Raw genomic sequence first — 26,342 nt, forward strand, 5'->3', positions numbered from 1 at the left:
AGACGAAGGACTGTTTGATTCACACAACCTGAAAGCTTTGAGCTGCATAGGAGATTAGGTATTAATTGCTGTGGTGTAGTGCAGCAGGCGATCGATGGGACGCACACACATAAACCCATCTTGAGAAACTACACCTCCGTTTTGTGATGGCATAATCAGTCCCACCACAATTAGCGTAATGGGCTTTCCTGGAGTCAATGGCTTTTTCAAAGCCGAGTCAGTTCCTGACGAAGCTCAGATGCATCTATGAGGCTATCTCTTTTTTTATCCTCAATAAAATGGCTGATATTTTTCTTTCCTTCAGCCCGCTCTTTCCTTCCACAGAAAGAAATTACTCTCTCTTACAGGGTTTTCCTTTAAAATATATTATTTATTTGACGCGGCTTTTCTCCAGTGCAACTCTATTGCAAGAGGAGAGAAATGATGCTCTGCTCAGGATGTGGCCTGAACATCAAGCCTTCAGAGCAAAGCGAAAGCAAATTCATACGCACACACGCCCGCACGCATACATACACCCGCACGCACGCACGCACGCACGCAGGCACGCACAGACACACAAAATCACAAGTGATTTGCACATGGCTATCAGACTCTGCTGGGTTCTTCAGGACTGTTCTCACAGGTAATCTCTTTGGCTTGCTGTCCTCTCAAAATAATCACTTCCTTTGCTGGCTGCCTCAGTATTTGATTGCTTTCCCACTGTGGAACAGAGCACTAAATAATGTCAAGCACGACAGCACCACCACTGCTTCTTCCTGTAAAATCCTGATTGGGCGGTCCTTTTGTGAAAAGTCATACTTAGCCAGCCTTAGCAACCAGAGCCAATGAGCAAATGCAGAGAGGAGAAAGCATGAAGACCTTCATTTAGCTTGTGTATTTACTTGTTTTTATTGTTTGATTTAATTTTCAAGTTTCACTCTTCAGCCTTCATGCTTCCTAACACAGCCAGGAGTAAGAGGCAGCTAGAAAACACAGTGAATTAGACAGACAAAACCGCTGCAAAACCCATTTTATGAGGCAGACGAACAGCATGCTAATTAACAGCGAAATTGATTTAGCTAAGTGGTTAGCTAGGTAGTAAGTGAATGGTGCTATGATGCCTGACAACCCATTCATATAGGTGGAAAAAGGAAAGTAGTTAACACTGTGCTGTAAACCTTTGTTAAATTTCACATTATTGACTTGTTTTCCATTGAGTTACATTAGCCAGGTAGCTAGATAGCTACTCTTGACAGGGTGTCTTTTGAGCTGTCTGCTTGCAACTTCTAAAGTTCGAAGTGATAGATTCCAATGACTGAAGAAAACATTACCAGCCCTATCAGCACTATCATTTTCCAGGTTGCTGCGTTTGTACGCAAGTGCATCGTCCTCTCGAGTGGCGGGACAGATGCTGCATGAGGCAGAGAGTCGAGGCGGATCTCATCCGGAATGTTCCGTATTCGCTCCGGTCACCTCCTACCAGATCAACTGAAAAAGCAGCTTTACAGAGTTTTTAGCACATATGGTGTGCGTGTGTGTGAGAAATGGGACAGACAGAGAGAGGCAGAGATGCTGTGGGAAATACACAGATTTGTTTCTCTGGGGTGTGTGGGCACTGAGCAGGAATAATTCTTCCTCATTAATGCAGAGATGAAGCAAATGAAACAGGAATCTTTTGCATAATATCCTACCAACATTTCTGAGCCTGCTGGGAAGGCAGTAAGTGAACACAAAACTCCCCTGGTATAATGCAAACTCAGGCAGCCATGAAGAATCATCGATTTTCCCTCCTATCTCTCCTTAACCTAAACATGAACTTACCTTCAGATTCATGCAGAGGCAGAGAGGGGAGGCGAAGCACACCAGGAAAAGAGCTTCCCTCTCTCCCCCCGTGTCAAGATTCTCTGACCTCTGAACTATGACCTCTAACCTTTCACACTGTGTGCTGTTGTGAATGTAAATTTGACACAATTTGCTTTGTTTGTTCTCCTTTCCGTTCAATAAATAAATGTGAACTGAGGAGTCAGCAGCAGGGAGAGAAGGGCCTCCTGTCATTGATGGCTAAGACACATAGGGGAGGAATGCTGATTTTGCTCGTTGTGTCATTTCAGTCTTCTGCAGGGCCTACTGTACACATCCCACTGATCCAGCAGAAGAGAGGTGCGATAATCGATCGCACCTGTCAGTCACCCCCAACCCTTACTGTAAAAAGGCGTCAGATGGAAATGCCCACCTTCTCTGCTTGTGTGCGACTTCTCTTTGCAGAGGCATTCTGAGGTCACACTGGACTTTTCTACAGCTGGATATTTGCTGAACCACTTCAGGTTAAAGGCTGTGCTCAAGGACTCTACAGTGAGTGCAATGCCTCACCTGGCATTTGAACCCGCAGCCCCTCCTACCCAGGAGCTGCCCCTCAGGAGGTCTCCGTGAGTCACGAGCTGCTTGAGAAAGGAGCCGGTCTGATCTGCATTCTCCAGCACGTCTCCCTCCGAATAACACACCCAATCTGTTCCTCTAAACGGCAGGCTGAAAGCCATGAGCGCAGAATTATGAAAATATATTCAAATGATATTGTAATTATTTAAATGTATGAAAATGAGCGGTTTGGCATTGGCACAGCGGAGCAGAGCGTTTTTGGGGCCCCCCCAGAGGGGTGCGGGAAGCTGCCACTGACACCATGCCTGTCTCAGGGAGGGACGACACCACCTTTCTCCAGGAGCTGATCAGTATTATGCTCGGCACACACAACGCGCTGCACACCTTACAGAGCTAATGACTCAGTGCTTTAGCTCCAACGCAGTGTACCTGGAAACGCAAACAGGGTTTTGTGAAACAGACGCTCAGAAGAAGAGAGGCCATGGGCTTTCTCCTTCCATGCAGTGCCTTATGGAACCCCGATTTTATGAATTGCAGACATACTTCTAATATCATATAGTTATGTAACATAAAAAACATATTACAAAAGAGATTTTTCTCAAATTCTCATCATTTACCTGACTTATGATGACATGTTAAATGTAAACAAATAAAATAACTGGTATAAAAGTAAAAATAAATACATACACTTTCTTTGTCACACAAGTGCTTAATATTTAAGCACATTTTCTGAATCATTTAATACACTTTTCCTTACAATGCAATGTACAATATTTTGACTCTAAAAGTTTTTCAAAGCTGTTCATACAGTTGCATTAGTTTATGTCTCCTCTACAATTCTTGAAATTCCATTTTCTCAATTAAAATTTCATTTAATTGAAAACAGTCCTTTCATCTAACCATCAGATTCTCACTCCTTTTAGGAATGCCCAGGTTTCATTATTGGTAAATTCTTTATTTCTGTCAAAAGCATGCAGTACTTGACATGACATTCATTTTGGCATTGCTCAAACAAAGTTTGAGAAATAGTTGGTTTGTATGAAAACTAAACATTGGCCAATGGAATAAGCTTGTTACTGTACTGTATCTTGGTGAAGGTTACAGTGGTGATCTTGTTCCAGACGGCTTTGAGCAAAGAAGTCTTTCTGTTTGCAAGCAAGGTCCAGGCCCAGGAAAGGGTGTAGGACATGGAACATGGTACAGTATTACACAGACCAGGATGCTCTATGCAATTACTATCATTTACCTTTTACAAAACCCTATCTATGTTTTCATCTGCAGTTTATGGATGGAAAGTGTATGATATGTGCCATGATCAGAAGGCTACAATGAATGAGATGCACTGTACTCTCTAATATCATAGCAATATCAGTCAAGGATTTTACACACAGATTGTTTTCTAGGTGCATGACACAAAAAAAAATTAGCTGCTATGTTGATGAAAATTTATGGCCACATTCACGACAGACCAGATCAACCAGAATGAAGAGCTCAGAATATAATTTTTTTTAATGCAGTGTAAAATTATTTCATTACTTTGATAATTACAGTTCTATTTCTTTTCTACATACAACAACTAAATATCTGTTTTGCCACGCAAGTGTTTCAACAAAAAAATATAGTGTTTGTATGAGTGATTTAGTTCTAGTTTTGATTATTAAAGTAATATGATATTGTCATTTCATGAAATGTTTTTGCTTTAATTTTAATGTGTGTGTTTTTGAAATATGTTTCCATAAAACTATATATAAAGTTTTGGCTAATTTGCTTTGCAAATAGTTAGTGGTTTTGAATTGTGTTAACAGTTTTGAAAAATATGCTAAATGGCTCAAAAATGTGCATAAGTAATCAAGAAAAAAAAAACTAACGACAATACATTAAGCTGACAATTGTCTATTGTAATTATGCTAATATATGCCTAATATGCATTTGTCTACCTGCACCTGAAGCATTATGAAATTCAGAAACACGGGAGCAAATGGAAATCATTACTTTCTTGCAATCAGTAAGTGCAAGTATGGACTCACTCTATTTCACTATACTCATTTTCTACTTTGTTCTTTTGGTCAGTGCAATTCTTTTCAGTCTAAAGAGACAACACCTGATTAAACAAGTAAAGTAATATGAACATGATCTCTTCTTTCCTCACCACTGTGAGATTGCCTACACCCTTAGGTAGCTTTACAGCAGGTCAGAATCAGATGCTTAATCTGAACTGCTTCAGTGAATGCCCTGCTGTCTGTGTGAATAACATGTAAAACATGGAATGCAATCTGAGTTACCGTGGATACAGGCATCAGCTGTCCCAGTGAAGACTAAAGGAAAGGCCATGTCTCTCATTATGTCTGTATCTGCATATGCTGCGTTATGGGGAAAATTCATGCAGACGCAAACAAACTGCTCACGGATGATATCTGCTTCAGCAGGGCTGTGAGCTGAATTTTAAAAACCGTTTTCCACACATGTTGGTATCTTTTGTGTCCAAATGCCTGCAACGTGGTTAAAATAGACATCACTATTCAACACTTCCTCATTAAAGACGAACCCCATGTCTACTTCTATGACAGTGGCACGGATAAGGTCACTTAGGAAAACATCTTGACAAATATGAACATTGTTATTAATTTTAGCTGTATGTATATCATTCTTCCAATCAGATTATTATATATTATATACACCCATGCCCCTGTTCTTACCATTTATGAGTTCATGTAATATATGAATCTCCCCACCCTGGCTTTGCCTGTTGCTCTGGATACAGGAGCGACAAGAGCTACCACTACTATGACAACTACTACTATTTATGGCTATGCATGGGATGGACAATTTCGTAACCTAGTACGTTGATGTCAGCACCACGCCAAGTGTCTGTTGACCTTCACCCAATCGGGACAGGCCATGAACATCAACATACCAAGAGCTTTTAGCTGCTTGATTGAAGCAACATCAAGAAAATCACAAAGCGGTCGTCAAGGTTGAAGTCAGGCCATGCATTTCTACAGGGCACCAAAGGAAGAAGAGCCTTCCCTTCACGCTGCTGCCAGATAAAGACCTTTCTTTTATTCATCAGTGAAGAGCCACATCGGTGATCTTTGGAGAACCCTCTGACGCTTAATGTGATCCATCAGCGCTCGGCCGCTTTTGTTTTCAGACAGCCAATCTTGTCCCATCAGCCTGCGTTAATAGGGTCCCAGACAATCCCAGGGAGGGCCATGAATCTTACTGACACCCATCATACATCCGCGAGAGACCTCCTAATGTCCTTGCTCCAACAGACAGTCCGGGGAAGCCTGGCTCCTCCCCTAAAGTATGTATGCGTAAAGATTGGGGGGGGGTCATATGATCCACTAATGTGCTTCGCCTTCAATACTGAGTTATAGTTTTAAGATAATTTTACACAAATTCATGTCTAGTTATTTTTTTTAAATGTGTACAAATAATAAATTTGAATACAAATCCCTATATAAATTTGTCACAGTGGTGGTCAGAGTGCCAGAGCGGTTAGATTTGGTACTGTGGCTGCCTCCGTTTAATTACACTTTAATTACATTCCTGCTCGTAACAGTAAATGTCTGCTGGATTTGAGAAATGCGCATGGCCACGGCAGCAGCAACCCTCTCTGTGATATTACAGACAGAGGGAGCATGGATAAAGACCAGATGCGATTCATGCTTAAGAATGCATTGGCCCCGGCCGCCACGCTCGAAGGGCAAAGGGATGAAAGGAGGGAGAAAACGGAGCGGTCCGGTGCAGACAGAACCGGGTCACGACCGCCAGCAGCTCCAGTGTCCCGTGGCGTTCAATCACCACTCACAGAGACGTCTGATCATCAAAAAGCGCCGCCAAGCGTTACCGTGGAGCGGCCTCAGAATTAAAGCTCCGTTACCCAAAACCCTGGGCTGACAGACCCACAGCCTGGCCTGTGGAAAGCTCTCTGCTGGGCCAACAGAACGGGCTGCTCCAGGCTTCCAGCTCCTGAGGAGGGAGGGAACAGCACTCTCGTTTTCACTGCGAGTCGCAGCCGGCCACGAGCGTTCTCAATTTTCTGTTCTCTCCAGACAGTCAGATAACTCTCACATGTCTTTGTTTGTGATTGGCTGTCTGCATTTAAACGTGCTGTGGAAGAGATACTCTCCATATTGATGTGGGTGTGAAATGTGAACTCTAATGAGAAACTCTGCTCTGGCGGCCTAAACCGGGCCCAGACAGAGAGTTGGCGACTGGAGGAGGGAGAAGGAAACTTAGACTGCAGATCCCCCTGAAGCTCAGCAGGAAAGGAGCGTGCGCCAGACAGGCTTACGAGCTCGCACTGATTTATACCGCACACACATCACTCTTCAGCTAATGAGAGCTTGCAAATAAACACCTCATTTAAAAAGTTACTTGCACTCAAAATCCTCAGAAGTCCCGGTCAGGCTAAACTGGAGCGCAGACCAAAAGACACAGACAAGACAGAGAGTGACTGTGCTGCTCACCTGTAACATACACACACACCCACACACCCCCCCCCACACACACACACACACACACACTCACGCACACACGCACTCACGCACTCACGCACACACACACACACACACACTCATGCACACACACACACACTCGCGCACACGCACACACACAAAACGTACATGCACGCACACACACACACACACACACAGATACATACAGACACACACACTCACACTTGCACACACACAAAACATACGTGCACGCAAACACGCACACACACACACACACACACACACACACACACACACACATATAGCCACAAAAAAAATCTGTACACACACATATGCGATATGCGACAGCAGTGATAAATTAAAATAACTGAGCATGGAAAAATGCACACTTCTGTAAATCACAGCCTTTTTTCTCCTGAGCATTGATGGGAGTTCATTGTTTGTTTTGTCTTTATTTTATTCATTGAAATGTAATACTTCATACTGTGTCTGGAGAAATCAGAGAAATCCGTCCTTTTAATAGAGTGTGAAGGAAATTAGTTATTAGAGTTAAGAGCTGCTGACTTCCCCAGTGTAACATTAATACAAATTGATTTGCAATTTTGTTCCATATGTACGAATGCCTTATCAGAGGCCAAGAGATTATTATTCATCATTTTAAAAAACTTTAACATTAAAGTTCTGAATCGGGACTGTGATGGAGTGTAGGAAAAAGTGGACATGGCCGACAGTTCATTAAAACTGAAATTGGTTAGTTGCTGTCTCAGTATGATTTCCACATGGATTCATTATATCAGTTCCCTGATAGACCTACAGTATCTGCCTCGGCACACTCTCGATGAAATGGATTATCAGGGAGAGATCCGGTGCAGCTAAGGGCAGAAACAGCTCCAAAGAGAGACAGCGAGGGAATAAAGTACACACAGACAGACACACACAGAGCAGACGGCTCTCCAGCCTTTTTCCAGCATGCCCTGGTTTTAGAAAGACCAACACACTGCCAACTCATCCAACTCGTTTGTTGAAATGCTTCATTTTTTATATTTATTTTTTTTGTGCAGATGAGAAATTCATGACTCTGTATCAGTGCTGTAGATACTCTGTATCAGTGCTGTCCTGTGCATTCTCTCGCCTTGCTGTTCCAGGTTACAGCAGGGTTTGTTTAGCACAGTACGTGCTAGGCCTGGCGACGCCCTCCTTCTGCAACTCTGTTTTATTCTCAGCTCGGCAAGATTAGACATAACAGTACATGCTCCATAGATGTATACACTCATACCCAGATTATGCCATGCTACGTTGAATTGTGACATATTTAGGCTACATTGTAAGGCATCCACTCTCTTTCTCTCCTATTTGCTCCAAACGTTTCTACAACATTCTGCCAATGTCTGTGACCAACTCAATTAATACCACAATACCAGGCAGACAGACAGACAGCCGGGCAGAGAGCCAGAGACACAGAGAGAGAGAGAGAGAGAGAGAGAGAGAGAGAGAGAGAGAGAGAGAGAGAGAGAGAGAGAGAGAGAGAGAGAGACAACGAGAGAGAGAGAGAGAGAGAGAGAGAGAGAGAGAGAGAGAGAGAGACAGAAAGGCCCATCTACACAGATAACCTGTCAGGATGTCATTTGTTAAAAATAGCCGTGACGGTGAGGAGGGCCGTAGGAGAGAGCGGTAAAGGTAGCCGCCCAGCAGGATGCATTTGGCTCTAACGGTGTCAGCCGGGCTGAAGGCAGCGGGACACATTGCCCCAGGCTGGCGAGCCAACATGACATGATTTGATGGATCCTGGCACGGTGGCACAGGAGGCACAAGCTGTCACTTCCTCCCAGGGATTCGCAGCGGCTGCCAAATCCGTGTCTGCATCGCCTAGTCGGGCCTGATCCCACAGGTCTGTCCTTCACTGGGAGCAATTTGAGAACTGATTTGGAGTCGGTGCTCTAAGCCGAGAAGTAGGAGATATGTGCAGGTCACAGAACTCTCAAGCTGATCTCTGATATTATAGCCAGCAGGGACATCATTATAGCAGCAGAAGCCATCAGGAAGTGGTCAGTGCATCAACAGGCCGACTTTTTCTTTCCGTTACTTTTTTGAGAAACTCGGCAGTTATGATGTTATGGTCCTGAAAAGGTGGGCCTTTGGGTTCCTCTGATTATTTCACCCTGATGTTCTTATGTCACACTCAGCTGTGAGAGATAAGCGTGCAACTTAATGAGAGCTGGAAGGTGAGAAACAGCAAAGCATGGAAAAACTGTGTCAGCTTTGAGGGGATTATAAAGCAAGAGGGGGAGAAAAGCGCTTAATTTCCACCGCTCACGTCTAACAGACGCGCAGCAGAACCAGGGTGCTCGGCAACATCGAAACTGCGCGATAGAGGGAGCTGAACCAACGCAGAGACCATTGCCAGATTTAATATTATGTAGTTCATCTATTCTAACAACAAAGTAATTTTAATGACTAAAATAATCAATTCAGTGTAGCACATTGTAACAATATGGTATGGTATACAGTATACAACAGTATATATAACAGTATGGTATGTTATGGTATGTTATGATCTCAATCTAGATTCAATCTAACTGTGATGCATGTGTAGTCAATGCTGAGTAACATGTTTACCCAAGTATTTTTTTTATACTCTTTGAATTTTTATTTGGTGATTTCAGAGATGTGAATTTTGGAGAAATTCCCATCCCTCCCTACCTCAACTGATGTGTGATGAGTTTTCTAGACCAAAATAGCCACTGTGAATCACTCAGGTGAAGGCATAATGACAGGTCCTTAAAAGGTGAACATAATCCATTATCATTATAATAACAATAACAATCAGAACAAGAATAACTAATACTAATACTTCCACTGTTACATTAGAAATCACATTTCATACAATACTTGTTTTAAAGCCTGTTAATGGAAGAAGAAGAGGAGGAAGAGCAATTTTAATTAATATTATCTCTGTTCTTATATCTGTTACTCAAAGTTGCAGACACACTGCACTCTGGTGATGAGTGTGAAGAGGCAGCCAGCCAGCCTGTGTTGTCCAGCCACCCCATCAGAGCGTGCCAGGCAGGTTAGCGCAGTTGCTATCCTCTGTGATTAAATGTGAAGACACGGTTACAGCGCTCTACGCTGTACAAGCCTCCATCAGCAGCCAGAGACGGGAACAGGACAGATAGATGCTGACATTCAGTGGGTCGTTAGCCGCGCTGAAATCGGACAAATAAAACTCCAAAAGCACTTCAGCGGAATGAAATGCCAAAGATGTTCCTCCTGGATGGAAAGGGAAGATATACGGATGCAAAGCTAATCTCTGAATCACTCACAGATGCTGGCTGTGCTTGTGTACTTTACTTCTTTCCAATTTATTTTCCTGGCAGTTGCTTTTATCTCGGGTGACTTTCATGGCTTCCATGTTACGTTTTATTTGTTTATATAGACAGACATTTACTGAAGCAATTCAGTTTAAGTAGCTTGCTCAAGGGTACAGCAGAAATGCCCCGCAGAGGAACTGATCCTGCAACTGGTGGCAGTCCCTAAACCACCACTGTACTGTGGCCAGAGAAGCCTGGAGACAAGCTGGCATTAGTTTTGTTTGAGGACACTTTGTCAAAATGTAATATGACTTCTCCACATCTCCATGTGACTGAGAAAGTGCAGGTGTACTTTGACAGAACAAGCTGTTGATGCAGTGCACTGATATCCTTGTTAGCCCCTTATTGAAACCTAATGATTTAAATAGATTTTGGATAACAAGGAAATACGAAAACATTAAAAAAAAAAAATAAAAAAGTGAAAAAGAGTTTCTGTCTCTTGTCATGGCAACAGTACGCTCATGTTCGTGCACTAATGAGGATGAGCTGCTCTCTGCCCAGCAACAGAAACAACAGAGTCAACTACATTTCCCAGCAGCACCCTCCTGATATGATACTGAATCCCTCTGTAGGGTTCCCCAGGGCTGCAGCTTCCAGGCGCTCTCTAAGAACAAATGGACAGCAGCATCCCCTGTATCGCAGCCCCCGGTACAGAGCCCTCAGATGGAGGAGGGGCAGGAGGGGCTCAGATCAGGGCTGCAGACGATCCTCCTCCTCCTTCCATGCCTTCCACTCCACAGAGTAAATCCAGTCACATCCCGTCACACTCTGGGGAGCGCTGCATTTAGCCACATACACTGCATCTCTCCCTCACTTTCTCTGGCATCACTCAGAGCTTTCCCCCATTCTGGGGCAGGAGAACATTCAGAATCTCTGGCTAACCCAGACACCCTCCCACAGGCGGCTGCTCCACGCTGGAACAGACACAGAGAGAGACAGAGACGCTGGCAGGCCTCATAAATGAATCCCCCCAGGCCAGCTCTGGCTGGAGGATGTGGATGGAAGGAGACGGGGGATTCAGAGGGGTGAAAATAACGGTCCCTTTGTTGCTGCAGCTGAACTTCCCGCGAGCGTAAACCTGGCGACTGTCCATCACTGAGAGGAACTCGATTACGGCCCGAATCTCAGCCCAGCCTGGCCCTGCCCCCCTAATGACCGAGCTGTCCGTCACCGTGGGACACGAGCCGGATCAGTTTAATTAGTTTATGAGTCAGCCCCGCCCACACGCCCCCCACAGCCTCCGGCTTGTTTTACAGCCCCTCGGGCCTCCCGGACCGTAAATCCTCCCTCAGAGGAGAACAGCGCCATTACCGTCTCTGTTATTTACCTCCCCGCGTCAGGAAACAGAGCTGCAGGGATCCGAGAGCGAGAACGAGACAGAGCGTGTGTGTGTGTGTGTGTGTGTGTGCGTGTGTGCGTGTGTGTGTGAGTGTGCACACAGGTATGTAAGCATAAAAAGTAGCATTTACAAGTAAAAAACACCACCCAAGAACAACACCTGCCAAGGCTCAACTGAACCAAATTCATGCTCTCTCTCTGAGGAGTTACGCACAAACAGTTCCCCAATAACTAATAAAGAATAATGGTTCCTTCCTGAGATCAGCTCACGGGTCACCAGCTCCTGAGAAACTTTTAACTCTCAGCACTGGCTTTCATGAAGCCTCATTCCTGTCACTGGCTGGAACAGGCCAGGAGGCTGGCATTCCCTCACTCCCACAGGCTAAAGCACCACGCCTGCATCCAGCTACCAGCGTGGCGAGCTCTGGATCAGGTGAGCTCTGGATCAGGTGAGGTCTGGGGTTACCGTACCATGCAGCCTGAGGAATCCACGCGCCGGTCCGAAACACACTTGAAGTTCTTCTTGCAGCCGCCGTTGTCTTTGGAACAGTCTCGAACCGGGCCAAACGAGGAGAGCAGGTCGTCCACCGTCTCGAAGTATGTGGACATGATGGCCTCCTCCCTGTGCAGTGTACAGACAGACAGCAATCAGTGCAATTACAGGAGGGAAGACGTGTCTGCAGGACTCTTTAGGCAGGACACATGACTCATTTAGGGTTAGAGACACAGGATACAGCTCCACTGATACACTATATGGACAAAAGTATTTGGCCACACCTGTTTTTCAGGGTTTGGGCTAGGCCCCTTATCTCCAGTGAAGGGCAACCTTAATGCTTCAGCATTCCAAGACATTCTGGACAATGCTATGCTTCCAACTTTGTGGCAACAGTTTGGGGAAGGCCCTTTTCTATTCCGACATGACTGTGCCCCAGAGCACAAAGCAAGGACTATAAAGACATGGTTTGATGAGTCTGGTGTGGAAGAACTTGACCGGCCCGCACAGAGCCCTGACCTCAACCCTATCGAGCACCTTTGGCATGAACTGGAGCGGAGATTGCGAGCCAGGCCTTCTCGTCCAACATCAGTGCCTGACCTCATAAATGCTCTACAGAATGAATGGGCACAAAATCCCACAGAAACACTCCAAAATATTGTGGAAAGCCTTCCAAGAAGAGTGGAAGCTGTTATAGCTGCAAAAGGGGGACCAACTCCATATTAAAGTATATGTATTTGAATGTCATTACAATGTAATGGGCAGGCGTCCAAATACTTTTGTCCATATAGTGTATGTACTACACATGAACTTGTCCGACCCACGGAACACACTTTCACTGCTCTTTGCACCTAAATGTGGTGAAATGAATTTCCTTTAAAATGAGGAGTCATGCCTGTTTTCAATCTATGCAATCCTTACTGAGAATGAAACCCTTTTTTAATTAAAAAAAGTTGTTTTCAGGTCACATATTTCACTGTGTTACACAGGAGCAAAGCGTTGATCCTCTGGGACTGAGTGTAATTGCTGGTTTTGCAGGGTAATTATTTCAACATCAAACATTAAAAAACCCCCCCAAAAAAAACTCTAGTCTCAGGGCAACATACTGTATGGGTATGAGATAAGTGTATGTGCAACAGGTGTAACCTCATTCAGCATGGGAATGGTATGTTTTACCAGTGCCTTTGCAGGTACCAGAGAGAGAGAGAGAGAGAGAGAGAGGGAGACAAAAGGGGAAAAAGAGAGCAAGACAGAGAGAAAAAGAGAGAGGGGGGAGAGAGAGAGGAGGGGGAGGGACAGACAGGGAGGGAGATAGAGCAAGAGAGAGAAAGACAGAGTGAGAGACAGAGAGAAAGACAGAAAGAGACAGAGAGAGCAAGGGAGGAACACAGAGAGGGTGGAGTGGAACGCAGAGAGGGTGGAGTGGAACACAGAGAGGGTGGAGTGGAACACAGAGAGGGTGGAGTGGAACACAGAGAGGGTGGAGTGGAACACAGAGAGGGTGGAGTGGAACACAGAGAGGGTGGAGTGGAACGCAGAGAGGGTGGAGTGGAACACAGAGAGGGTGGAGTGGAACACAGAGAGGGTGGAGTGGAACACAGAGAGGGTGGAGTGGAACACAGAGAGGGTGGAGTGGAACACAGAGAGGGTGGAGTGGAACGCAGAGAGGGTGGAGTGGAACACAGAGAGGGTGGAGTGGAACGCAGGAGATGGGAAAGAATCTGCTGATCTTTGTGGGAGATGAAAGTGGGCTGCGGTCCCCAGCTGGAGTCGGGGAAACGTAATAAAAACGTTTGTGTTTACTCTGAATAATCACAGCGGCAGAGACAGGTTAGCAGCTCTTTAGATACCCAGCGCTCTGCTGACTGATAATATCACACTGCACTGATTGCCTGATAGCCAAGGCAAACAAGATAGAGCGACAGAGAGAATTACCGGGAGAGGGGAGGGACCGAGGCGGAGAGAGATCAAGATGGAGCAAACACCTACACACACAGCAGTCTCCCTGAGGAGACTCTGTGCATGTGTATCTGTGTGCCTGTGTGTGAACGTGCAAGTACCTGTGTTTGTGTGTGTATGTATGCGCGTGAGTGTGTGTATATATGTGTGTGTCTCTGTGAGGGTATCTGCATGTGTATGTGTGCTAGTGTGTGTTTGTATCTGTGTGTGTCTATGAGTGTGTGCATGTGTGAGTGTGTGTGTATGTGTGTCTGTGAGCATGTGTGTGTGCCTGTGCATATCCACAAAGCTCCTCTGTCTTTGCCTGTTACTGAGGCCTGTTGAAGCAGCACAGAGGAGCAGGTGGCAGCTTGCAGTGGCCAATGGGAGCAAGGGATTACTGAGCCAGCGTTTGCTCCAGCGTTCAGAGGCCTCCCGTGACTGCTGGACACGGTGTCCCCGGGCAGATAGGCGGCCGTGTGCCGGGGGCTGTCGGCTCACATTAAGGGCTGCTCTGAACGGGATCGTCACACAGGTGACTGCCGCGGGTGTGCAGGGAACTGGCAAGTCATTATATCTGCAGCGTAATTAAGCCATGCAGAGACACTGGCCAAATCTGCTGTCAGAAACAGATCCACACAGGCCTGGTTCTGGCTGGACAGGCTGTTTGCATTGCCTCTCACACTCTGGAACCTGATCTGAGTACCACTGAACCAGGTGGCAGTGGGCTTTATTTGTTAGGGACTATTCACCAGCAGGTTGTCAGTTCCAAACTAAAGTGAGAAGTTCTCAACCTGTGCTGCTTCAGGTGATATTCAGCTGTATAAGCACTTAATATACAAACAGTGGTGGTTGGATAAGGGGTGGATGAATAATGCAACACAAACGGATACGTCTGTGACACCGACAGTAACCGCTAATGACAGAGATCACACTTCAATATCCACATCCGTTGATTTACTTTAATTCACAGCAGATTCATTTTCAAAAGAAAGAGAGCAGAAATTGCTGAATGTCAGCATGAGGATGTTGCGGCGGAGGGTATTTTGAGAGCTGAATCCAGGCAGATGATTTCCAGGTGAGTGCTGAAGCAGGTGCTGACGTCCTCAGGCAGGGCACACAACAGAAGCATTATTCCCTCTGTAAATGTGGTAAATACACCAAGAGCAACCATAAACCATAATGCTACAGGGCAGCAGTGTGGTGTTGTGGTAAGGAGCAGCAGTGGGGTGTAGCAGTAAGGAGCAGCAGTGGGGTGTAGCGGTAAGGAGCAGCAGTGTGGTGTAGCAGTAAGGAGCAGCAAGTGTGGTGTAGCAGTAAGGAGCAGCAAGTGTGGTGTAGCGATAAGGAGCAGCAGAAGGGTGTAGTGAGGAGTAAGGGGCAGGTATTGCAGGGTGGATTCCCAGGTGGAGCACTGCTTTTGGCCCGCACTGCTTGAGAAATATACCCAGCTATGCATCTTTATACACGTCTACTGTGTTTACTGATACACTCTGCATAAGAACATCTCAGCAACTGAGGTAAGCAAATGTGAGCAAAACAATCAATAATACAAGGGTTATTCTAAAAGAGCAGGTTAAGATAAGTATTGGAAAAGCCCACAGGTGCCTGGAACAGGTGCCTCCTGTGCTTTTCAGTGCTTTAGACAGTGAGTGCTGGGAGTGTGGTATCTCCCCTCACCCACTATGTACTTTTATAATCACTTATTATCACTGTGCCTCTCAAACCCCCAAGCAGATCACAACAAATAAACAATATCGCGTTAAAAAATCAGAAAAGCACTACGCTGGAGATTCTCAGCATCGCAGATGCATCAGTCCCTTCTGACAGTCCGCATTAACTCCTCTGATTAAAGCTGGTGCTGCTGTGTCTCTCTGACCCCAGCCTGAGGGAGAACATCTCAGAGGGCTGTTCCAGCCAGGTTTCAGCCAGCTATTGTTCCTGAAGCGGAGTCTTAACGGCTTTTCCTCTTTATTAAATACTGAATCCTCACAGGCCTTTCCATGTAATCTTCTCAATTCAAAAGTCCCTAATGTTCACATAATTGTGTTGGCTTGTGCTGCTTTTTTATTTGCAGAAATCTTATTCTTCTTAATAAGTTTTAGCCTGCACTGTAACCTGTGCTCTGCCATATTTCAGTGCACCTATAGAATCATATTCCCTTTGTACGAAACATAACGTGCACTGATAATTATGTTCAGCAGCGTAATATCGAAGGTCAGGTTCAGATAATCACAGCCTGCCACTCTTAAGAAGAGGAAGAAATTGTATGAGCCTAGTTATTCTGAGCATTATTCACACACCCACTCACACCCGCAGGCAAGCACACACGTGCACATGTGATTGCATGCAGGCACGCACACACATTTAAATACAGTAATCTTCCAAATGCTAAAACCACTGCACTGACAAAGAAATGTCACTGCTTAGTTCTTCAGTGTGAATGTATGGAGCAGCCCTGGAATGAACACACACACACACACACACAGACTCTCTCACAGACAGACAGACACACACACACACACACACACACACACAGACTCTCACACACACAGACTCTCACACACACACACACAGACTCTCTCACAGACAGACACACACACACACACACACACACACACACACACACACACACACAGACTCTCACACACACACACACAGACTCTCACACACACACACACACACACACAGTGAGTGAGCAGCCCCCTTCAGAGCAACTTCATTTCACAACTAGATACAGAAAAGGCCATGAGAGTAGTCCCAGCATGTAATCACTGCCTGCTTTCCTCTGGTTCCACTGCGTAGATGGTGCTGACTGATGTATTGCATAAACTGCAGTTACTCCTTTACAGGTCCAGGGTGTAAAGGGTGTGTAGTTATGGTTGCAGTGTGTATACAGTGCATTGTTATGATTGCAGTGCATAAGCAGTGATTTCTTATGGTTGCAGTGTGTAAGCAGTGCTTTTTCATGGTTGCGAAATGAGTAAATGGAAAACAGTGCCAGCTCTGCTGGTCTTGACGCTCCATCATTAAGTCTCATTTTCCTCTTGTGTTTAAACAAAACCCGAACATGATTTAACAAAGTTCACTGAGGGGTGGTTCCACACGATTTGCACCATTAGAATATTTTATGGAGTTGATCGGGTGATAATTCGTTAGGTCTGGAAGGATGGGGGAGAAGGGCAGAGGGGAGCAGCTCCAATGGCAGGTCAGGACTGGGGCTAATTGGGGAATAAGGCTGGAGAGGCCATCCCTGTCACAGCCAATGACAGAAAACTCAGGCAGTAAGCTCTCTTCATCCATTAACTTTTATTGCAAATAAAAAAAGCCTGAAGATTGCCTGCCAGCACTGCAACGCCAGGTCTTTATGAGTTCTAGAAAAATATGTAACAATAAATAAAAACAAAGTGCTCTTCTCTGACTGACAGGTTGGTCACGGTCGCAGGTCTGTGTAGGTGAGGTGATGCCTAGCTGCCGTCTAGCGAGCTCTGGGGTGGTGCACCATGGGTATTTTACTTGATTTTTCAGGAGTAAAGTCACAATACAGTTTAACAGTTTAACTCTCGTAACAAGATTAATAAAAACTGGGCCCCCTACTGAGACAGTTGTCACTGTAGCCATTTTTTCCACGTAGAAGTGCACTGACTGTATTCATATTTAGCACTGAGCACAAGAGTCTCTTCACATTCAACTGGGGAAAAAAGGGATTACATGCGATTCAGAGGAAAACAAATCAGCACCAGAGTTAATAGCTGCTGTTGCTGTAGTAACCAAAGAAGAAATTACTGTACTCAAGACCCATTCTTTGTCTTTTTTTCTTCCTCCTGAAGGCCCCCAATATCTGAGGATTGTACAGAATCTGTCAAAATTTCTCAATTGCATCCTTGTAAAAACTGAGGCAGGAGGCTGGAAAGGCAGGAGAGAATTTGCGGAGCAATCATCCCAACCATTGTTCACTGGCTTTGAAGGGTCTTTATGGAAGAAAACACTTATTTCACGACACTCTTTCCTGCCTGGCATTGTGACTTGGTGGTTTGTTCCCCTCTATTTCTCCCTGTGTTTCTGTAATGTGTCTCTTCATTGCTGAAGTGCACTTTCCCCGCAGTGAAAACGCTGTGTGCACCAAACGCCTGTGAAGCTGCTCACCGGGAACAAAATGGAAGCAGGCAAGCATGGCCTGCTACTTTTATTATTTTTATGCAATTATTTTCACTTGTGCAAACATTACAGTGGCTAATTAACACAGCCTCCACAGCCACACTTTTAGCTGCTTAAACACTACAGATTCGAAACAAATATAATCTGCGAACCGGTTATTTTAGTATCAATTCATTGATACTTGATTTTAGTATCAATTCACAGACCTACCTCTGCTGCCTGGGAGAATACAGAATACACCTGTTATGGATGCAATATGGATGTCTGTAAAACTGAAAATTTCATCTCATCAGGTTCTCAAGAACGTTTGTAAAATGTCTGATTGCTTGGATTGTTGTAATGCACATTTGACTGGACTGCCTAAAAAGACAACTGGCAGATTGCAGCTTGTTCAAAATGCTGCAGCCAAAGTATTAAAACAAACTAAAAAAGGAGCATATGAAACCAGGATTTAATTTAAAATTCTTTCATTGGTTTTTAAATCTATCAGCGGTGGAATACTTTTGTTTATTTCAGTGTCCAACAGACTATGTTCCAAACCTAATTTTAAGAATATCAAGCTCTGGCCTACTCATCATTCCTGGATTCAATCATAAAAAAGTGGTGAAGCAGCTTCTTGTTTCTATGCACCTAGGATTTGGGACTCACTTCTTACTTTTACAATTTAGGTTTTAATTAGTCAGTGTCATTGCTTTATTCACCCTGCCTTGATTTTATTTCATCAGAATTTGATTTATTTTAAATTTTTATTGAATTTTATTTATATTTATACATTAAAGGTTATTCTAATTTTTGTATATTTTATATGATTATTTGTAAAGTACTGAGCTGTTAATGTAGGAAAGGTGCTTTATAAATACTGTAAAGTTTGTTATTAGTGTTATTATTATTACAGAACAACAACTGATCTCAGAACCCACAACAGTATGTAAAACAGCACAGAGAATATGATCGATTTAACTCTGGTGTTGGATACATCGGAAATATATCAGAGCAGAGTAAGTGCATATGGTATCAGTGATCATTATAGTACATTCTGTACCAAAAAAGGTCATCAAGAAAAGCACTGTCATAAAACTGCTCACATTAGAGCACTTAAAAGCCATAGCATTAGCAGGTTCAGAGATTTGATAGGGCAGGTGGATTAGTCATCTGCGCTGCACTGTGCTGATGTAGATTAAGCAGGGAGGGAATTTTAGAAAAGCTTTCTCGGGGTTGCTGGCATTCTGGCTCCATTCAAATCAGTCAGAATTAAGCAGTACACATTTACATTTTACATTTACATTTATTTATTTAGCAGACGCTTTTATCCAAAGCGACTTACAAAAGTGCATACAGTAGGTACAGCGACAGTACGGGGACAGGATGTGTACAGTTCCACAATGACACAAAACCTTAGATTACCCATGACATTCTAGACACCATCAAATCAAGAAACAAAGCTCTCAAAAAATGTAAAAAAAAATTCTACAGATGAATCAGACATCCGGAAATGTAAAACTACATCTCAGAGGAAAATAGATGAAACCAAGAAGACTTTCTTCAGTGGTCAGTCCCAGGAGGACAAAAGTGACTCCAAAATGCAATGGAAATCCATTAATGACGCAGTCTGTAACTCCTTATGAAGTAAAGACATTGCAACTGGTTTAGACATCCATGGAAAGTTAATTCATGACAAGGACGTGGCTGCAAATGAATTTAATTCCCTTTTCACATCAGCAGGGTTTAGATAATCGTATTACCCAAAATGTCTTCTTTATTTGACTGATTACATTAAAAAGGAAATTGACCTGGTCAAACTGTGTTTCTGCCAGTTATCCCAGCGCCCGCCGCCAGAAACAAACACATGAAAGCGACGCGCTGCTTCTCGGGAACAGCAGAGCGTGTGCGGGCCTGTAACGGGACGGACGGACGGACGGACGGACGGACGCGTTTCTAATGCCGCGCATCACGATAGGACAAAACACCGGGAGCACGAATGCCCTTTGCGGCCATATGTCATCCCATCTCTGCACGAAAACAAATATTATTCACAATGGTTGGCGCGGTTTAAAACACTGTACGGTATCTACAGCGTTTAAGTAAAGATTAAAATTTACTGCGAGCTCGAGTCGGTTTCGCTCCATCTAAAGATTGTGTGTGGCCAGCACTGGCAGACCCATTTCCTGTCTTATATGATGCAACAGAATAAAATCACACATAAAAAGCATCGTAAAAAAATTTCGAGTGGCATCAAACAATTCTCGAGTTTATGCGTACCACCTCGAGTCTTATCATAACATATCAGAAACACAGACCCGACTTCAAGAGAATGAACAATTCGGTTTGAAGTACTGCCTGGCAATAAACACATCCTTAATAGCAGGGCACTCTGACAGAAAGGATCTTCACAGAGAATATGTGAACACAGCACAGAGGGGGACTAGTGTGTCTACTCACATTACGAAGAGAAGAGAAACCGGGAGGAATGGCGCTGCTCAAACCAACAAGAACATTCGCAGTTATTACCCAATCGCCGGTAGAAAACAAACTTGTAGCAGAGAATGCGTAAAAACGCAATGGGGCAAATGCATAAACTCTTAAGTTTCTGTTGCATCATTAATAAGAGTTTTTAATACTTCCGGTCTTGCGGCTGATGGGAGGCACGCCAAAATGTGAGGAAAAGTTGTGAACTCAGTTAGTGATCCATACAGAGACATCGACAGTAAATGAAGTTACAATGGCCAGGTTGCACGGTGTACTCTGAATGAGCAATGACCCATATTTAAAGCTCTGTGATGTCGACAGTATCGGCAATTAGCTCGAGGTTACACAGAAATACAGTTACCATTGTTTTCATGAAGTGTTACTTCAAATGACAGAATCTCTTGAAGGGCTTCATTAAATTACACCGGTTATCCATGTTTCTGTCAGGTTTACCACAACCATCAACTCGCATGCACACACTTCATCATAAACTCAAAAAACACAAAACCATAAAAGCAGCACCAATGATGTTTAGTACTGTCATTGAAAATCCTGCCTGCACGGATGTTGTCTCCTTTGTTCTGTTCTGAAAGGCTTGTCAGTCACACTTGAATTAGTAAGTCCTCCTTGCCCACACTCTCTTATCTGAGATGTTTCCAAATTCAAGGGTGACGTGCTTTTGTGTAAGTACAGCCCTCTGTTAAATAAACTAAAGGTGAAACACTGCGGGAGAGGTTTGCTTTGTGCGGGGGAATGAGCTCGGTAAAGCGCGCCGAGGAACGGCTGCATCCCGTTTGATTTCCACTGGCTTCTGATCACAGAGCAGAAGGTCTCCGTCAGAGCGCGGAAAGGGAGCTTTGATTGCAAGCACCAAACTGTGAATGACACTTTAAAAACAAACTCAGGAGTTAGACTCATTTCAAGGAAAGACCTTTTGCATTTCAGCGTGATTAGAAAGGGCAGTAATCCTGAAGCGTTTGCTGATGTAACAGGGGTACAGAGACTCGGTACACTCTTTACTTCAACTGTATGTAAATGTAAATTTTTATAAACCCTGTCTTGCGAGCTGGCTGGGGTGGTTTAATACATTTTAAATAGTAATATTTGCACATAAAACCGTGTATCCCATTACAATTTTTCTTCCATGGACATTACGCTATAGAAAATGCAACAATGTGGTGGGTGTCGCTGTCAACGATCACAGCGACGGATACGGTTGCTATCCAGTACCAGCCTCCTTAAACGTATTCATTTCCGAATCCCAGAAACCACTGAAGCAAAGCCCTACACATCACCCTCTCAAATAATCATTTCCGCTGTCGTCCAATAATGCTAATAACTAATGGAAAGAATATGTTGAATAACGGATCCGCCAATTTGTCCAGAAAATTAACATTTACACTGGAGAAAAGCCATTTCCTTTTTAAGATTGTAGAATGTACACTCTAGCATAACCTCGGGTCAGAATCTTCTTGGTTGACCGTGTTAAACGTCTGATGAACAAGACACACCATGTATTACAAGAGCTTCTTGCAAGCTGTAAGGGTAAGCTTCAGGAGAACATCGCTATAATGTACTTTATGATACCCTTAGGAGAAGCAGAGGTTATATTTAATTAGATATGTCCCATGATGCAACAGTCACCTCCTGAAGACAAGGTGTCCTAACAAAGCTTTTGCTCTGGTGTGAAATCTACAATAAATTACACTGAATCGCATTACATTACAGATTCAGATTCTATGAATTAGTCTATGCTACAGGATATAGCAACAGCTGACAGATGCAGGCTTGCCCTCTGAATTAGCCCACACTAAAGGATGTAGCATTAGCCGACTAATGCGGCCATGCTGTATGAATTAACCCACACTAAAGACGGACTTGATGTTTCAGGCATGTTGAATGAGGCTGCCAGAGAAATTACATTTTTGATGAAACACTTTGTTTTTTTGTTTGGGCTGTAATCGGGATGGTAAGCTGTTAATTATCCTCAAAGATCAACAGTGTGTTTGCTGACAAGCTCATCAGACTCAGAGCACAGCACAGCAGAATATTAATAAGGACGACTGCAGCAGTGGGACAAAAACATAAACAAAGCAAAATTCATTACCTGGAATAAGATGTTAAGAGCTGATACCATCAAGGGAGAGGCGTTATATGCATAAAGGAGAGGCATTATATGCATTAAAGATGCTGTTATTATATAGGCACGCACGCACACACACACGCATGCACGCACACGCACACGCGTACCGCTGTAATACTACACTGTAGCCCGCTGCCCTTCTCATGGCCTGCTTTAAAAACCAGGTCGACACCAGACTCGCTCTGTTACTGTGCCATCCCAGGAGGGAATCCAGAAAACTGCTTTTGATTCAGATACACTTTCCACAGTGCAGTGCTGTTCTGCATCTGAGTGGTACCCTGTTTCAATAATGACCACTCCACTCTATGGCCCCCATGATCTACCGGTGAGGCCAGTTATACCTGCAGCTAGCCGGAGGCACTCGGAGCCAGGCCCAGAGAGGCAGTCAGAGGCTGACCCACTGCCCGTGCAAAGCCACGTCAAGAGGAGGAAGACGTGTTTATCTTGCACAATGCTCCACCGCCTGAGAGCCTTTTGCTTGATTCTTGCTGGGCTGCCACTGTTCATAGCTCAAATATCAATGATGATATTTCATGCACATCTTTGTGCTGCTGCCTCTCCTTCAATAACGGTAGGTTATGTAAAATGTTAGCACTACAGGCTATGGGAAGTACGAGAGATCATATTAGAGCAAACTCTATCATGTTCCTCATACATAATTGGGCTAATATCTCATATGTGTCAAAGGAGGCATATATGGTGTATATAACTGCAGGAAAAATGAGATTTTTTTTGTAATAAGCTTACATTTATATAAGCATTGTTTTAAAAGGATGTATGATTGAAGTATCAGGTTCATTTGCCAATGCTGTTATATCCTGGTACAACCCAGAGCAAGTAAAATCAATACATTAATAAAAATTCCAGGAAAACAGATTGGCATTCTATGTGTAGAGAGTAAGGAAAGCTGGTTCCCATAGTGTCATAACTGAGTCAACCCTGAATGTAACTGTCATGCTTTCTGCGAAATTACTCTGATATGAAATCTGAAGTGTCGTAAGAGAGGCAGACACACTGGCTTGGGTCCTCGGAGTGTGTCTGATGGAAGATAAGCTCTGAACATGCTGCAGCGGAGAGCGGAGTTCAGCTCTAACAGCATGTCTGACTGTGTAACTGTGACCGAAACACTCCTTGCATTGCCTGTCCCCACCTTGCTGCTGGCTGAAGAAGGGGGTACCCCCTCAATCCGCTCCCCGTACCCCCTCAATGAGCAGCAGCCCCCCCCGGTGGGTCGGCCTGCTCATTCATTGCAGCTCTGGCCAGAATTGGCTGATAAATGCAGGGGTGTGAGCAGAAAGAGCTTAGCACTGTCTCCAGAATTTTCATTCAATTCAGGATAAATCTGCAAGCAAATGCTCGGGAATACACAGATCTCTGTCTTTCACTCTGTCTCTACACACAGACACACATACCCACACCCACACCCACACAGACACACACACACACTCACACCCACACCCACACAGACACACACACACACTCACACCCACACCCACACAGACACACACACACACACAGACACACACCCACACCCACACCCACACCCACACAGACACACACCCACACACCCACACACTCACACACCCACACACCCACACACTCACACAGACACACACTCACACCCACACAGACACACACTCACACCCACACACCCACACAGACACACCCACAGACACACCCACACACAGACACACACACACACAGACACACACTCACACCCACACACCCACACACTCACACACCCACACACCCACACACTCAAACCCACAGACACACACTCACACCCACACAACCACACAGACACACCCACAGACACACACACACACAGACACACACACACACAGACACACACTCACACCCACACACTCACACCCACACAGACACCCACACAGACACCCACACCCACACAGACACACACACACACCCACACCCACACAGACACACACCCACACCCACACCCACACAGACAGACACACGCACACCCACACCCACACAGACAGACACACGCACACCCACACAGACACACACCCACACTCACACCCACACCCACACCCACACCCACACCCAGAAACACACACACCCACACCCACACACACACACACACACACACACACACACACACACACACACACACACAAATATATAAACATGCAGGCAAACATGAATGCACAGAGGCACGGGCACACACGAATCTACACACTCTAAAAATTATAACCAAAAGATGACTTTACAAAATAAATGCAAGCACATCGGTTTTGCTCAAATTAATGCAAATGTACAACTTATGACAGCACCAAAACTATACAGAGCAACAGCACGTTTTCCAAACATCTGTAAATTTATATGCAAGCATTTCTCCTGTAAAATGATGGTTTTTTTATTAAAGTGTAATGCAGAAAGACTGAATACAGCCCTTAAAAAATGTTTTACTTCTTTTGATTCCCCAGAAGAACAGAATCGGACAGTGCTCGCTCTGGTGTAGTACGGCTCCAGGCTGCTCACTAAGGTTTGGAGCACATATCCTACCTGACATTTCTCATTAGCAACAATCTGCAAACGGCAGGGACTAACTCTGCTCGATTTGGCTAAATGAACTGAAGTGTGCGGTGATGGTGACCTTTGCCCTCCGCTCCACGTCTCCTTGTTATCAGGGATTATATCTGATGCTGGATAGCGCCGGGGAACACCTGGCAGAAAGGCCAAACAGCACCACGCTAATATCCTCCAGACCAGCAAAACAGCTGGTGTCAGAACCCATTCCTTGCCGCCTCGTTAAAATGCTGCCAAATCCAAGGCTGCCTATTATTGCTCGATGACAGCTTATGAGTTATGAAGGATGAAAGGATGCAATTCTTACAGTTTCCCTGCCATTTTCTGTCCTAACACAAATCGGCAGTGACACCTCACCTGAAAACATATCTCTGTATCAACTGACTTCTATTCAAATGAGCTTTGTATGCATACCACAGCGTATGACCAGGATGCTAAAGTATTTTAAAGAGATAATGCCTGATGAACACAGCTGGTCCGTAACAGAACATCCCTCCCATTAATCAATTCAAAGGCAAACAAAGGCATATAACTGAAAAAGTACTAAAATACTTACATGTGGACCCTGCAGATCGTCAGATAATGAAATGTAATTTAGATATAAAGATATGAGAAAGATCACTCAGTGTCCCTCAGACTGTCAGAGCATCTCTGGCTAGAGGGGCTGGTTTTCCTTCTTCCAGGATTACTATAATTTCACTGTGTAATTTTCAATAATTTTACTTATCCTGAAGGAACCTTGCATGACTAGCACCAAAATGTGGCAGTAAAAAATGAAAGCTGTCTAATGCAAGAAATCTCACTGGGAGCAGGGTTGAGAATTTCTACAACTCCCAAGTTTAATTTACAGATCTTATAGTACCCCCCCCCCCTCCCATTTCCACCAATCCTGGGACTCACTGGACAGGAGGTTGAACCACTGGACACCCCCTATACACAGCCTGGTAGAAGGCCAGCTGTGGTCCTTTAGCTCACTGCTGGCTGCCGTCTCTGGCAGGCCCACTAATAATATCGCTTTCTGGCTCTGTGGTGGACCTCCAGCGGCACGCCATTCACAAGCCTTTGGGCCA

General features: G+C 44.5%; 1 protein-coding gene across 2 annotated transcripts in view; it reads right to left on the reverse strand.

The window, feature by feature from the left end:
* The window catches only part of LOC118776334 (astrotactin-2-like), a 293,949-nt gene that overhangs the window by 114,982 nt on the left and 152,625 nt on the right, over positions 1-26,342 (reverse strand). For both annotated transcript variants that reach the window (XM_036526605.1, XM_036526604.1), the window contains one exon: positions 11,996-12,146. In XM_036526605.1, the coding sequence (XP_036382498.1) occupies positions 11,996-12,146 (151 nt within the window). The remainder of the gene's footprint in view (positions 1-11,995; positions 12,147-26,342) is intronic.

The sequence above is a fragment of the Megalops cyprinoides genome, chromosome 4, assembly GCF_013368585.1.
Source record: "Megalops cyprinoides isolate fMegCyp1 chromosome 4, fMegCyp1.pri, whole genome shotgun sequence".
In the NCBI taxonomy this organism is placed as follows: Eukaryota; Metazoa; Chordata; class Actinopteri; order Elopiformes; family Megalopidae; genus Megalops; species Megalops cyprinoides.